Consider the following 16,694-nt stretch of genomic DNA (forward strand, 5'->3'; position numbering starts at 1 on the left):
TACTCCCACATTTGGCTGACACTCTGTGGTGTAACTGGAATACTGTTCAAAGCAGCATTTAACCCAACTCAATGCCACGAGGGAAATGAACCAGCCTTTTCTGATTGTTTCTTGCCATTATATTGTTGTAGATATTTTATACACCCTGTCATTTCGAAACGCCATGTCTACGTCCTAAAGGTAGGACAACAAAAAATATTTCTGTTTCATTTAGGTTTTCTTTTGTTTTATTACCTGATTACGGAATTTCCAAATAGCGGTGCTAAAGAAGGGAAGCCAAATTGTTTGGGGAAGCTGAGTTCTGATTGGTGGATTTGAGGGAGGTCGGGTAGCCTAGTGGTTAAAGCGTTCGCTTGTCACGCCGATGACCCGGGTTCGATTCCCGACATGGGTACACTGAATGAAGCCCATTTCTGGTGTCCACCGCCGTGATATTGCTGGAATATTGCTAAAAGTGGTGTAAAACCTACTCACTCACTCATTGAGATTTGACGGTCACTGAGGGTTCACCTGACGCGACCTATGGAGGTGGCATCAGATCTGGACACAGAGAGATATTGCATCGCAGTAATAGATTAGATTTTGACATTAATGTATGTTTGCAATACAAAACCCTAATATGTCGGGGTTATTTTATGTCGTGAGAAGGCCTAAAAATCTTGAGATTCCATTATTCCATAACACAACTGAGTGTCCATTTATCATGGTTCTTTGTTAGTATTCTTGTTCTATGGTATTATTCTTCAATAGAAGTTTTGATGAGGTCATTTTGTTCTGTTGACACAATAAATTTGAAATATGATAATTATTTGTACAACCCGTCAATTTGGTATCCCTGAACTGTCAGTGTACTGTAGCTGTTGTGGATATAAAATATTACTAATTTACCACCACAGAGATAACAACCATTTTGATCCACCAATACCATGAAGAGAACTATTATATGAACTTTGTTGAAATCACCTGTAATATGAAGTCCGTATTCACCTTGCTAAGTCATTATCACATATACACCCAAATAATAATTACTTGTTTTGGCTTGTGATTGGAAGATTTACAGATTCTGAGGAGTTTGGGTTATAGAACATAATGCCAAAGATTATTTCATCAAAACCATAGTCAGATATGCTAATAATGATTTCTTATTTTGTTTGTAAATTAATATTTTTTACGGCCTTTATTCCAGGTGATCCTATTGCCTGGAATTGGTGTTGGCATCTCTGCTACCATGATAGTCAATCAATCAGAATCTTACCTCAGAAATGTGCTTATCTATTAATCCAACAGTGACAACTTGATCTTATGGGAATTATATGCATTTGTGCTATGATCTGTATGAAAATCTCAACTGTGTGAAATGGACGTTTGTCGCTAATCATTAAATTTTCATTTGCGGTGCCAATAAATCCAGATTATTGCTTCAAGAGTTTAAATTGTTTTATGTCCATGAAAGTTGACTCTTATTTTACTGCCGGAGTGGTGGGAGAGTCCAGTGGTTGGTGCATTTGTCCAGGACATGTAAGGTCTGAGTTTGTTTCTCTTGTGGGACAGTGTAGACCGTTCTGGATCTGTAGGGCTATGACGGAGTCATCGGTCACCTCATTCAGTCTGGTAATATTCAACTATTATGTACTTAACTTCCATATTGTTTACATGTGTAAAATATATTTTCATACTAACCTAATAGTAATATTTTGTGTCAACAAATCTGCATTCTTCATATGGATTTACTGCAAAGCATAATACTAGTCAGGCATTTTGATACTTGAGTTGTACATAACATGACATGTTCATTGCGATCTGACAGCTATAGTTCATTTATAGCATCATTGTTTTAGCTTGTTATGTATATATTTTCCATTTCATTTTTATGTGTTGCCATGGTTACCAAAGCATCATCTTCAGCAAGCTTCTCTTTACATGTATCTTCTGTAATCCCACATGCTGTTAAAGTATTGATGATGATGATGATGATGATGATGATAATTAATACATGATGATTATTGAGCATGATTATTGTATTCAGTATATAGTGAATGTACAAAGTATAAGGCAACACTTTATTTTACTGTGTGGTTTAATGTGTTGTTTGCAAATAATGCTGTACAGTTATTCTTAAATATTTAGATATGATATGACTGAAGTCTTTTTACATAAGACAGTAATATCTTTATTTATATGAACATGTGAAAATCTTTCCATGCTAATGGTTCTTTAGGTTAAGTGTGTATGTTTCTTTTAAAATGTCACGTTGGTAAAGTCCAGAAACCTACGAGGGGCGTTCAATAAGTTTTGCAACTTCAATATAAGACCAAGTCCTTGAGTATGTTTTGCACTTTTATTTTTCAGTATAATCTCCATTCACCTCAATACACTTATTCCATTTGTCCTTCAAGCTTTTAATACCACTTTTATAGAAATCCGCAGACACCCTCTAACCACGCCTCCATGGCAGCCTTTATGTCCTCTTAATCCTGGAAGCGTCTTCCACGTAGGGCAGATTTCATTTGCCGGAACAGGAAATAGTCACTGGGGGCTAAGTCTGGGTTGTAGGGTGGGTGATTTAACTGTACAGCCCAGACTTCGCCCCCTGACTGGGTTTGTTGGTTTGTCAACGCCACCGTGCTTGTAGGTTGGTGAGACCAGCATTACTTTGGGCTTTCCTCCATGCTGACACACACCATGATATAACTGGAATACTATTATGGAGGAGTTTAATCCATACTTCCATACAAAGAAATCTTGAGTAAGTAGGTGTTTAAAACAGCTTATTTTCAATCAAACAGCATTTTGACTAATGAATGTCATGTAAGGGTGGGTGGGGTAGCTTTGTGTTAAGAGCATTTGTTGGTCACACAGAAAACCTGGTTTAGTTCCCTGCATATAGAATCCAGTTTTGGGTGTTGCCCCCATGATGTGTCTGGAAAATTGCAGAAGCTTCAACCACTCACTCACTCACCCACCGCATCATATGTGTTAAGAATATCTGCATTGATGATCTATTGCAGAAGAGCAATCCAGGTACATGTACATTAATTACGTAGCAAAACTGACTCACTCTCAAACTGACTCAGACTGAAACCGGTGTTTTCCTACATATAAAAGACCCCTATTATTTACAAATAATAGAAAATGAAAGAAAAGCATAAGATATTCAGATAGCCAAATAGCCAATACTTCAAAACCCATAGGAATGTTCATAGCTGTTAAGGTATAGTTTTTGTTAGGTATTGTTTGGTGCAGGATAACTTGTTTGTTAGATATTTAGTTAGTCAGTGTTATGGAATTTTGTTGATATTAATGAACTTCTTTTTCAGTACAGCTAGAGCTCACAGTCCTAAATCTGCTTCAATGAATTTTTGGATAACAAATTCCTTTCATTTGTTACAGTAAATGTTGTTACCTGTTTTGAGTGAAATTTGAAGTGGTATTGTAAGTATTGAGTCATATAGCTAGACTGAGTGGTTTGCTGTTAGATAGAAACTGGCTAAATTGCTTCAAACATTTCTAAACGGGAGTGAGAAATCTCAGTGATGTTTGAAATTGATCTGTTACCATGGTTACAATAAATGACTTCATTTCTGTATACATTTATTTATTCATTTTTTATTCAAGGATGCGTGTAATAGCCCAGTCACAAAACTTTGTATCAAGCTCCTGGAAGGGATTCTTGGGGATGACGTTTATCATCTAAGATATAACCAGTACCCTGGGGAGTCTGGGTAGGAATATTGGTCCTCGGTTACATATGCGGGGCACGGGTGGCCCAGTCTAAGGCGCAGCGATTTGCTGTGCAGAGTTGCGTCCCTTGGGCACGCCAGAAACCTATGATTGTGGGTTCGAATCCCGGTTTGGATTGATGCTCATTATATCAATCTCTGGATTGTCTTGGCTGGTCCAGACTCCATTATTTACAGACCACAGTCATATACTAGTCAGCAACCCATGCTTGCCTTAAAATGTGACTATGCTTGTCGTAAAAGGCGACTAACGGGATCGGGTGGTCAGGTTCGCTGACTTGGTTGATGCATGTCATCGATCCCAATTGTGTGGATCGATGTTCATGATGTCAATCACTGGATTGTCTGGTCCAGACTGGATTATTTACAGACCGCCGTCATGTAGCTGGAACATTGCTGAGTGCGGCGTTAGATAACAAACAAACAAACAAAAAGTAGTTGGAACGTCATGAGAGCAGACCATGAGGATCCTGTCTGGACAAGGGTCATACTTAATCCTATGAATCCTCTATTGGACTATTGGATGTTCCAAATTTGGCTGGGATGATTATTAAACATGTCAGGAAATCTGAACTATGTAAAGTTTATGCCATTATTAATGTGCCTATTGTGAACAACCTGAGAATGATTCAACTTTTTATGAGTGACATCAGTACTTCAGTTTCATGGGTGCTGTATATAGCAAGATATGTCTTTACACAAATCTAGAGGTTTGCAGGCTCCACCCTCAAGGATACTTTTCTCAGCATAACTCAAGCAACATTTTGGCAACCTGAATATGGATCCTACCCATGATTATCAAACATTTGATTGAAACTGAAATGTTCAAACCAATGGATTCAGTTGTCTTAATAATTTAACATACACAAAATGTATTCAATAATACCTATAACACCACTAATCTGTTGGTAAGTAACAAGTAATTACTTCAGGCTTTCCTCCCTCATTAAGCTGATAGGCTGTTTGTTTGTTTGTTTCTTTTTTTATTTGTTGTGTAATGCCACACTCAGCAATAGTCCAGTTATATGAGGGTGGTCTGTAAATAACTGACAGACAATCCAGTGATTGGCATCATGAGCATAGATTGATGCAATTGGGATAGGATGACATGCACCAACCAGGTCAGCGAGCCTGACCACCCGATCCTTTAGTCGCCTCTTACGACAAGCATAGTCGCCTTTTATTATGCTTGTCGCCTTTTACGGCAAACATGGGTTGCTGAAGACCTATTCTACCCCGGATCTTCACAGGTCGACAGGCTGTGATATAGCTGAAATACTGTTACAAGTAGTGTTAAACCTAACTCACTAACAGGTAACTGCCTGTTCCTGGAAACATTCAGTTGGGCATGCATTGCTGTCTGACCTGGGCCCACTTGCACAAAGCGATCTTAGCGCTAAGATGATTGTAACTCCTATACTTTAACATAGGCTTACAATAGTTGTAGTGCTAAGATCGCTTTGTGCAAGTGGGCCCTGGACTCTGCAGTTGTCTTGGACAGGGCTCTTCAGAGCTACCTCCCTTAAGGTGCCAGGATCCTATGATCATGAGTTCTGATACCTTTTTTTACCTGATTATGAGCCTTGGTTTGTCAGCATCATTAAGGTAGGTTGCACCACATTGCAAACATCTATAATCTACATCATTTCGGGGATTCCCTTACACATCACCAAAAGAATGTACCATTAAAATACTTTTCACAAAGCCTTATCAAACTGACTTTTGTCATACAATCAAATGATGATCCATGTTGTTGGATCTACTCTTATCTAACGGAACCAGGTGTGTGGAAAGGGGTCTCACAAGAAGCTAGTATCACCGTCCAGACCATACTATTAGGATGGCTCGTCTTGTATTCATAGTCGCATTTAATGTTGCACGCATTGTCGACTGATACGCCACAGGGGCTTGAAGGTTTCCTTTTAGAATTAAAATAAAATCGTGGTTGTGGATGTATTTGAACCAAATACAAACATTACTCGCAAAATGGCCACGTCAAAGAGATGATTGAAAACCACAAACTCCCATCTGCATTTATAAATTCTGATTTTACAGAAGCCTTACATGCATGTTCGCTGTTCAACAGGGGGCACGGGTGGCCCAGTTGTCTAAGGCGCCGCGATTCGCTGTGCAGAGTTGCGTCCCTTGGGCACGCCAGAAACCTATGATTGTGGATTCGAATCCCTGTTCGCCCCGATTATGTTTCTAGGTTTGTCAGCACCATACCCGTGCTCGTGGGTTAGACCGAAGTGGTAAACGTCTGAGACGTGCATCACTTCGGGCTTTCCTCCCACGTTAAGCTGACACGCCGCAATATAACTGGAATACTGTTAAAAGCGGTGTTTAACCCAACTCACTCACTCACTCACTCGCTGTTCAACACACAATACAGATACTCATATGGGTGTCATATTACAGTTATTCATAAACATGCCGTTGATCATGTGTCAGTGTTCGTACTTTGCACTACAGGCCTGAGTGAGGATTATAAGGTTGAACATTTTAACTGTCTGTACTCAGAAATATTCCAGCTTTATCAAGGCAGTCTAAACACAATCGAGTGTGGACCAGACAGTTGACATGAGCATCAATCCATTGGGATATAATGACATGCATTAACCAGAGTTAACGAGCCTATGTTCTAACACGGAATCCATACCACGTATATGGGCCAGCCAGTGGCGAACAAATCCATGTGTTGTACAGCGATAATATTTGTGCGTGACTTAGTGAGACGGTAAAAAACTTATTTCAAGACGGGGGACAGGTTCAAGATTGGCTTCGCACGTATGCCTATATGGGGAATCGAACCCAGGTCTTCAGCGGGTAGAGCCAACTCTTTTACTGTTATATGCTACACTCAAGTGTATTCACGTGCGTGAAACATTCGTACTTATCCTAACTGGTGCTCAGTAACGACAGGCTATATAAATATCTACAAAAATATAACAGCGGTTTTATTTTTATACATTTGGAACTCTCCGATTAAACTCGTTTTCTTGGTATAGAAATCAGATGCTTGTCTGAATGCTTTCGCTCACTCGTACCGATAATTTAGAAGCCTCTGCGCTGATTGTCTGATAAGAAAGCTCACCTGACACGGCGTCCTATGGAGATGTAAGAACTTCACGGAGAGAGGCATCATATTCGGAGTAAAAGATGAATATCAATATCATCGACGCGTTTATTGAAAATTGAGCATAGATACCTATCCATGTTTTCCGAGATGTGCAGGCAAAACAGGATGGAACCGGTTGTCTGTATCTCCAAACGTGCTTTCCTTTGTGCAGCACTTTTTTATGGCAATCTCGATGGAACACATTCGTTTGAACAACCATCCTATTATATATCGTATTTCCATTCTATCATGATGAATGCTTTGGAGTCCTAGAAAGGACACAAAAACAAGCAAGTATCATAATTAACATAAGCGTGACAATGTGACAAATGGTCAAAATGTCGCATGATCCCGCTGGTTAAGTTTGAAACCTTATTGTGTGAGGACAACAACGCGACAATGTCCCTTATAGGATTCCATAGAACACACTGGATCCATTCGGAGTTTTCCTTAGCTTCGTCTGGGTCGCCATCTCCTTGCATGGGGCTAGTAAGTAACTTCGCACAAAACTCTGTCATATATAATCTGTGGTAGCGAATAAAAAAAATATAAAAAATATTTAAAAAAATAAAAAAATTAATAATAACAATAATATGTATGTGTAATACACGAAGATGCATAAAATAGACAGTGCTATAAACAAACCTGAAGCTGTGAAGATATGATCGTTTTATTGGCAATGTTTAGTATATAGATGTTACCCGTAAGTGTAAGTGAGTTTGATCTGAGAGTTTATTCCGGTTATGAAGATAAGGGATTGTTATCTGACGCGTTTTATTGGCAATGTATAGTATGGATGTAATCCGGAAGAGTACAATCCAATTACGGCGTGTCTGCTTCATGTGGGAGGAAAGTCCAACCCGATGAAGATCTTAGATGCGTTCCGCTATGTTGAAACCCACGAGCACGGGTATGTATGTAGTGTTGACAAACCAACAAACCTAGTCAGGGAAAACCGGCACAGCGAATTCCGGCGCCTTAGACACATGTTCCCTAGCCTTGCATAAGTCTCTAAGGCAATAATTATTAGCTTAAATAATAATTTCTAGATTAAAAAAAAAATATGAACAAGTTGTCCCCATAAACGACTGGCGTGATTGTACTGTCTGCTTATCTAGACTTGCCTACTTTCACGATAGAATTAATATACACCCATGGACCTATCTTTCTGTACAGCTTTGGAGCAAGGCTACCATTTCACTTGAGACCACTAGGTCGAAACTCCTGAAATAAAAATATCTATTTAGATTGTTGATCCCTCAGAAATTGTTGTACCTTCAAATTGGCAACACGACACGGTGTTTTAAATTTAATATATGGAAAGAAAATTTAATTACATTAAGTTAAGTTAACTCTAACCTAAAACCCCAAATAATAACTGTCTATAATAACGCGTCCCTATTGAGAAAGATTGATAGTTTAACAATAAAGAGTGAACTCACGGTTAACGGTTTTTCACTCATAATAAGGTTTCGTTAAGTCGGAAATGAAATACACATAGCTTTTCGAAGCTCAATATTTGTAGCATTGTTTTGTATTAAGTTGTTTGGGTTGAGATTGGTCGTGAAACAACATGTGCTTGTTCTGTTTGAAGTGCAGGATGTTAAATATTTGTACAGCATCGTGTCCGTGCAGCTGCTTCTGTCAGAGAAGAACTTGTGCTTTTTAGAAGATTCTTGCTGTGAGTGAGTGAGTGAGTGAGTTGGGTTTAACGCCGCTTTTAACAGTATTACAGTTATATCGCGGCGTGTCAGCTTAATGTGGGAGGAAAGCCCGAAGTGATGCAGGTCTCAGACATTTACCACTTCGGTGAAACCCACGAGCACGGGTATGGTGCTGACAAACCTAGAAACATAATCGGGGCGAACCGGGATTCGAACCCACAATCATAGGTTTCTGGCGTGCCCAAGGGATGCAACTCTGCACAGCGAATCGTGGCGCCTTAGACGACTGGGCCACCCGTGCCCCCGATTCTTGCTGTGACAAGACAATATTAATTTGTCGCACAGTCGCTGAACCATACCATTTTCCCTTCCGCCCTGTCCTTATACTGTAATGATATGACCCTAAATGAAGCAAGTCTAGATTTTGTACAGGTCTGCATCAACCATGCACCTCACTGGCGCCCTTTTCAATTTAATTGCAGATGTTTGTTTCGGTCATAATTATATATTTTCAGAGACTATATTTATTACATTTGATCAATTACTATTAGAAAAGGGAACAGACTTATGTAGTTTTTCCCCTTTTCGAATGCTTTAAAGGTAAAGCGCTTCGATGAAAAAAAATAAAAGAAAAAAGGTTGAACAAGTATAATTTTATGGCTTTGTTCTTAACGGTCGAAACCTTAAACCGAACATTATAAATTGTTGCCTTCATACTACATGTAACCCGTGAAGATCCGGGTTAGAATAGGTCTTCAGCAATCCATGCTTGTCGTAAAAGGCGGCTATGCTTGTCGTAAGAGGCGACTAACGGGATCGGGTGGTCAGACTCGCTGACTTGCTTGATGCATGTCATCCTATCCCAATTGCGTGGATCGATGCTCATGATGTCAATCACTGGATTGTCTGGTCCAGACTATTATTTACAGACCGCCGTCATATAGCTGGAATATTGCTGAGTGTGGCGTTAAACAACAAACAAACAAACAAACAAACAAACAAACACACACACACAAACAAAAACATGTACCTTGGCATCGAGCTTGCTGTCAAAGGTAAAAGTACACCACTTCAGGAAATAACGCCCTGGGTTAATAAAATCTTCACAAACATTTATCCCACCACATGTTGTATTAATGTTTTCATTGCCGAGCTGGATATTGTTCAAACGACTTGTGACAGGACATCACTCCGAAGGCTTAATCCCTTATCACGGTGAACAGTATCGTTTACAAGTCGGCTGACAGATTTACAACTTTTTCCTCTATTTGGTTTAGCGTGCTGCAATGGTCGAGGCAGACCTATCGCTCTCGCATGCTCGGGTGATATTGGGTTCGAAATCATGAGGTACCACACAACAATGAATAGGCTAATGGACGGGTAGTCTGTCATACAGACCCTATTTTTTTAATCCAATACAGCCCAAGCAAGTCATTAAGGTTTGGCAAGTCTAGATCGCTGTAGTATCTGAAAGTGAAGAAAGTCTCTGGGCTCCTTTTTATTATATACTCTTCAAAAGAAAAGAAACGCAAGACGGATACTTTGGGTCATAAAAGGAAAATTAGCGGACCAAGAGGTGCAAAATGAAGAGGTTTGATGTGTTTTAGTGTCAGTGACAAATTTCCCAGATCAAAATGATCACAGCAAGGTCATGCAAATTATTAGTCGGGAAACACGTACAATTCGGAAAAACGCACCTAGTGCATGAACAAAAGGAAAATGGCACTGCACGCACAGCAGCACTATAAACGGCATTAAAGTGTAGGGTTTCTGATTGCATGGCATCTGCCTTAATCGAACAGTGACAGTTCAACAACATGCCAAGATTAACAGAAGTGCTAAGAAACAACGTCATAGGCCGATTGCAGGCAGGGGAATCCCGATCAGCTGTAGCCAGGGTTTTCAATGTAGCGCCCAGCACCATCACAAGGCTATGTGATCGGTTTCAACAGCCTGGGTCAACTTGTGATCGGCCAAGGTCGGCACGACCAAGAGTAACCACCCCCGCACAAGATTGCTACATCCGACTGCGCCACCTAAGTGAAGGGACGACCACAGCCACCTCAACCGCATCCCAAATACCCGGACTGCGCAGTATCTCCGACCAGACAGTACGAAACCGTTTAAGAGCAGCAGGTCTACGAGCAAGACGTCCCAATCGACGCGTCGTATTGAGTCGACAACATCGTCAACAACGACTGCAATGGTGTCGTCAACACAGGGTATGGCCTCAACTGCGATAGAGAGATGTCTGGTTCAGCGACGAACCAAAATTTCTCCTCCGTCGAGGGGATGGAAGAGCACGGGTCTACAGACGTCGGTGAGAAATTTACGCCGGAAACTGCGTATACAGGAAGTGAACAGGTTAGGTGGGGGTAGCGTTATGATATGGGCGGATATCTCTCATCATGGCAGGACAGGTTTGGTCCATATCCAGGGCAATCTTACGGCTAAACGATACATCAACGAAATTCTCCGGCTACGCGTCCTCCCAACTGCAGCCAACGGCAACGGTGTATTCCAGCAGGACAACGCTCGACCGCACACTTCACTGATAACAAGAGTCTGTCCAAACAACAACAACGTTGATGTTCTCCCCTGGCTCTCCAGTTCCCCGGATTTGAACCCGATAGAGCACATGTGGGATGAATTGGATAGACGGCTACGCCGACGTCAACCACAGTTGGCTTTAGCGTTGCAGGCTGAGTGGGCTGCCATTCCCCATGATGTGATTCGCATACTCGTCTCTTCCATGGGCAGGAGATGTCAGGCCGCTATCGATTCCAACGGGGAAAATATACGCGTTATTGATGGTAGCTGACCTTTACCTTTGACTTCTCCTATGTACCGATAACTGAGATGACTACAATCACCAAGTGTTCTCTCCACAACATTTTTGGCTTAATAACTTGTACGGTTCCTCGTATAAATGTATTTTCCTACCTCACACAAATCTAGTTTCATATACTATGGGTGAGGTAACTTTGGGTTTAACGTCGCGTTCAAGATTATAGCACTTATATAGCGACGAGCACGTGTGTGTCTGCTTGTACTGGTCCGGACTGATGCCGACTTATATACTGAACACCAAAAGAAACGCGAAATCTTCATGTTCCTTTCTAATATGGGAAAATGGTTGTGAAAACGGTTGGCTGCTATGGGTCCATTGTAATGGGTTTTAATTGTTTCAAAATGACCCTAACCAGAGTTAAGGGCAGTGAACTCTTAATCCACAGCGCTTTAACGCACCGAAGTCAGTGTGGGATGGATACGCACGAAATGCACGTGCTGCTTATGCCGCAAAAACTGTCCGTGAAGATGTTGTCTTTAAAAGCCACGAAAGTGTCACTGTGAATCATTCACTTATCAACGTGAGTGACAATGCCACGACTGTCACAGATCTATCGAGAGAGAGCTATTGGGCAACTTCAAGCTGGTGAGAGTGTTCAGAGAGTTGCAAACACCTTTAACGTCCACGTTTCCACCATCTACCGTCTGCAGGAAAGATTCCAGACAACCAACAGCACCAGAGACAGGCATCGTACCGGCAGACCCCGTGTGACAACACAACGTCGGGACCGTCACATTCACAGGTCACATCTGCAAGAACGTTTCCTGTCGGCCAGTGAAACTGCTAGGAACGTCGTTGGAAACCACGGGAGGGCTGTAAGTTCCAACACAGTAAGACGGCGACTTCGTGACAGAGGGCTTCAGTGAAGGCGACCATCACAAGGTCCTGTTCTCACTCAACGTCACCCTCTCCTGAAATTACAGTGGGCCCAAGCACGCTTGAATTGGCGTCATCAGCAGTGGAGAAGAGTTCTGTTCTCTGATGAAAGTCGGTATTGTGTTGATCGTGCCGATGGACGTGTTAGAGTATGGCGACGTCGCGGTGAGCGCTATCATGACCAGTGTGTCCTTGAACGGAACTCTTGGGGTGGTCCTACAGTCATGGTTTGGGGTGGAATAGGGTTAAATCAGAGAACTGACCTTGTAATCTTTCAGAACGTTGGAGCTGGTAGGGGCAATGGTGTCACTGCTCAGCGTTACATCGATCAGGTGTTGAGGCCCCAGGTTGTACCGTTTTTTGCAAGACAAGGCAACTTCCAATTTCAACAGGATAACGCTCGTCCCCACACCGCCAAGATTACTCAAGCCTTCTTGCAACAGCACAATATCAACACCATGCCCTGGCCGGCTCTTAGTCCTGATCTCAACCCTATTGAACACTTGTAGGATGAAGTGCAGAGACGTTTGAACATGGCGCGTCCGAGGCCAAGGACAGCTGCACAGCTCGAGGTTACCATCCTGCAGGTGTGGCGGCACATCCCCATGAACACTATCAACCGTCTTATTCACTCCATGCACAGACGGTGTGTCGCGCTTGTGAATGCAAATGGGGGCCATACCAGGTATTGAGGTATACCCATACTTCAGTTGACTGCAGCGTGGTCACGTGGTGTTGTGTTGATGGATACAGAAGATGTCTGATGTCCAGAGAACTGACTCTTTCTTATTGCTAATGAATTGTGTTGTATCCATCAGTATTATGTTTATACCAGCTAAAACAAAATACATCATGTTTCCTATACCTTCTTGATTCGCGTTTCTTTTGGTGTTCAGTATAGATACCATGCCGCAGTTTAACATGAATACCCTACTTAGACACAGTATACTGACTCCGAGCCGACCAGTCCTAGTGAGTGTTAAACTTTTGTTGTTTCGTTCCGGTAATTCAAGAATTCCGTCACGAGATTCTTATTTTTGCAAGATATTAACTTAATGTAATAATCTCTCAATGCAATTCCATTTATATCTAAGATACGTTTACAATATTTGTAGCTTAAATTTACAGTTAGACTTTGGATTATTTTAATTAGATCTATCTGTGCCTGACAATTAGCGGTGTTGAAATAATCGTGTATGCTGTTTTGAAACATTGTCGAGAAGCTATAACGGGTAAACACTATAGTCTATGAAGTTAATACGATTCTGACGTCATCAGACCCGCGAAGATTCCGGGTTAGAATAGGTCTTCAGCAACCCATGCTTGCCGTAAAAGGTGACTGCTTGTCGTAAAAGGCGACTAACGGGATCGGGTGGTCAGGTTCGCATAAAAACATAAAAACGACGTAAAATGTGATGACGTCACATTTGGTTGGTGGTTGGTTGTTGTTTAACGCCGCACTCAGCAATATTCCAGCTGTATGACGGCGGTCTGTAAGTAATCGAGTCTGGACCAGACAATCCAGTGATTGATATCATGAGCATCGATCCACGCAATTGGGATAGGATGACATGCATCAACCAAGTCAGCGAGCCTGACCACCCGATCACGTTAGTCGCCTAATAAACAAAACAACTGACTCATGTCAAATACCACGTTTATCTCATATCAGGATCTGAAAAAGTACTATATTAATGTAGGGTTTATGTATAGAATCTCCATGTTAGTACAGGAAGATTAATAGCACCACAGTGTGTATAAAAATGTTATTGCATGGAAGTAGCCTTGGGTTACACAATATTATAATTTTTTACCATTTAATAAGGGGCGGTCGTGGAGCCTCGTGGTTAAAGCGTTCGCTGGTAACGCTAAAGTCCCGAGTTCGATTCCCGACATGGGTACAAACTGTGAAAACCATTTCTGCTGTCCTCCGCCGTGATATTGCTGGAATATTGATAATTGCGGCGTAAACCCATACTCACTCACTCACTATTTAATAATAATATTTCTATAATTGGTATATATATGTTATAACATAAATGAAACAAAAAATGCAAAGGGGTAAATCCGTAATAATTATTCATTTGGTAATATGTTCTGCTTTTTAAATAACATCATATTATGGGAACTCGTCAGTGTTGACATTAGGCATGCAAACTGACGCTTTGTTGTGTTATGGTTAGATATTTCAAGGTATGTATATAATAACTATATATATCCTTCAAATGTCATATAAAAGGGGATTTAGTTTTGCTGCAAGTGCAGAAAAGGCCAATACAATATTATGTAAATATTGATTTGATCTCCTGTATTTTTCTGCATCAAAACACGCCATTTAAATAGTGTAAAATTAATCCAGTTGCCTGTAGTATTAGTTGCGCGAGGAGGGTAGCATCTACTTCCGTTATGATAATCGTCCATGTTCCGCCATTGTGTGTATTCATAAAAAGAAGACGATCACTGATGGGATAACCCCGACTCTGTATTACGAAGTCGGCCCATAACTTGTGGCACCACGATGGAGAAACAGAGTATGGCATGTTTTAAACTGATTTAATCTAATGTCCTGCTAGTTTAAACTTCTGAAAGCGCGAGAGACGATGTGGAAACGAGGCCTCGTTATGGCGACACTCGGTTGGGGCGAGGAAGGGCCAGAAACGATGCCGGGCCCTGTGTAGTCACTGACAGGTCGGGCCCCTTCTACGACTGTGTTTGATGAATCGCAACTTTAAGTTGTATGGTGAAATGCAATGAGACGTGACATATTTTAGTTTTTAATGAAGTGGAATATCAACGCTGCAATCCGTTGATAAACTTATAATATACGTCTAACTACATAAGCCACGACGACGCTCAAGGGCACCCGCCCAGGAGTAAATGGTCTGCGTGTGCTGGGTGCCGGGCTTATTTATAAACAAACGGGATCGCTGCCATGTGGTCCATTTCTCACTTTAGTTTTTGGAAAGCTCCCCAAAACAAAGAATGATATCAGAATGTTTAGAGTATTGTAATATGTAATATGTGTTTGTTTGTTATTGTATTAATAATCATTATTTTGTTGAATAATAATACCAGTATGCTGTCAGTGTCAATGTCAATTAGATATACTTACTTTAACAAGGCCCAAAATGCCAATTACAGTTTGGGTTAATAAGATAATCACCCCATATGTAAATAATAGATAAGAAAATAAAAAAAGAAGAAAATTATTTAAAAAATATGAAATGAAACAATCAATATCTGTTGATGTATACTCATGGAAATGAGTAAGGGAACACTAAGTTTTAGACACAGTTAAATGATATGCTATCATGGGCTCCTTGTCTACCAAATTCGCACTGAAACAATGTACACAAACACATCTCAACATTTGATTCTGATATGTCTTGAATTTGTATGCGTGCAGTTTCAAATGTACTGACAGTTAGGCCTATTTTCCCTATTTTTTTCATTGTTCCCTTTATCATTTCCATAAGTATATATTAGGGCTTGGATGGGTAACTTGGGTACTCGGGTCGGGTGGGTACTGAGAAGGAGCCGGGTACCCACAGGAATACCCGGACCCATGGTTAGTCAGGTGATACATTGTTTAACATTTGTTTAATGACAAAAATTATCTAGAACTATATGGTAACACTACAAGTCACTAATGTTTGCATTTCTTTCTAATTATGGACTCATTCCTTCTGACCCTTATATGTTTGAATAAAGATAAAACTTCAACTTCAGTGTAGGCATGACCAGATCATTTTATACATGTATCTAAGTACATTTTGTCAAGGACTAAGGTCAAACTGTTCCCAGTCGGACATTTTGAACCTATCTCTTGAGACCTACAGCGGGCACCCAGGTAGGGTCAGGTGATAGGGCGGTGGGCATTTGGCATGCAATACACATTTTTATCAATGTCAAAACAAACGTAGCTGTCGCCAGGAAATTCAACATGTTCAAAGTGATTATTTTTCAATGACAGTTGAACAAATATTACTGCTAAACACTATTATTTTCATGTATACATGACCTCAGACCCTCACAGGAAGATAATTTTCTATATACAAACATGAGTCCATCAGAAAAGTGATTTTCTTTGAATTCATATCTCTTGTAGGCTTGGAACTTGATAAAATATCAGCTAAATAGTTTTGGTCTAACATACACATTAGGTCACATTATCGTTTTTAATAACTAGGATCTATGACACTGGGACAATTACTTTAAACTACAACTCATATTCCTGTAGCATTGCAGGGGTCCAGTCATCTAAGGTGCTGCGATTTGCTGTGCAGAGTTGCGTCCCTTGGGCACACCAGAAACCTATGATTGTGGGTTTGAATCCCGGTTTTCCCCGATTATGTTTCTAGGTTTGTCAGCACCATAACCACGCTCGTGGGTTTCACCGAAGTGGTAAACGTCTGAGACCTGCATCACTTTGGGCTTTCCTCCAA

General features: G+C 40.9%; 1 protein-coding gene across 6 annotated transcripts in view; it reads left to right on the forward strand.

Moving 5' to 3' along the window:
- Positions 1 to 14,647: 14,647 nt before the first annotated feature.
- LOC124112219 (zinc finger protein 64-like) overlaps positions 14,648 to 16,694 on the forward strand; it is a 222,185-nt gene continuing 220,138 nt past the window's right edge. For 5 of the 6 annotated variants that reach the window (XR_007221961.1, XR_007221960.1, XM_048398974.1 and 2 more), the window contains exon 1: positions 14,648 to 14,780. Coding sequence is in view for 3 of the 6 variants with exons in the window: in XM_048398974.1 (XP_048254931.1) it covers positions 14,768 to 14,780 (13 nt within the window). In the remaining 3 variants the exon portion in view is untranslated. Of the gene's footprint in view, positions 14,781 to 14,847; positions 14,938 to 16,694 lie in introns of those variants that run through there. The other variant, XM_048398977.1, reaches the window with a different exon arrangement.

The sequence above is a fragment of the Haliotis rufescens genome, unplaced genomic scaffold (genome assembly GCF_023055435.1).
Source record: "Haliotis rufescens isolate VD_foot unplaced genomic scaffold, xgHalRufe1.0.p SCAF_19, whole genome shotgun sequence".
In the NCBI taxonomy this organism is placed as follows: Eukaryota; Metazoa; Mollusca; class Gastropoda; order Lepetellida; family Haliotidae; genus Haliotis; species Haliotis rufescens.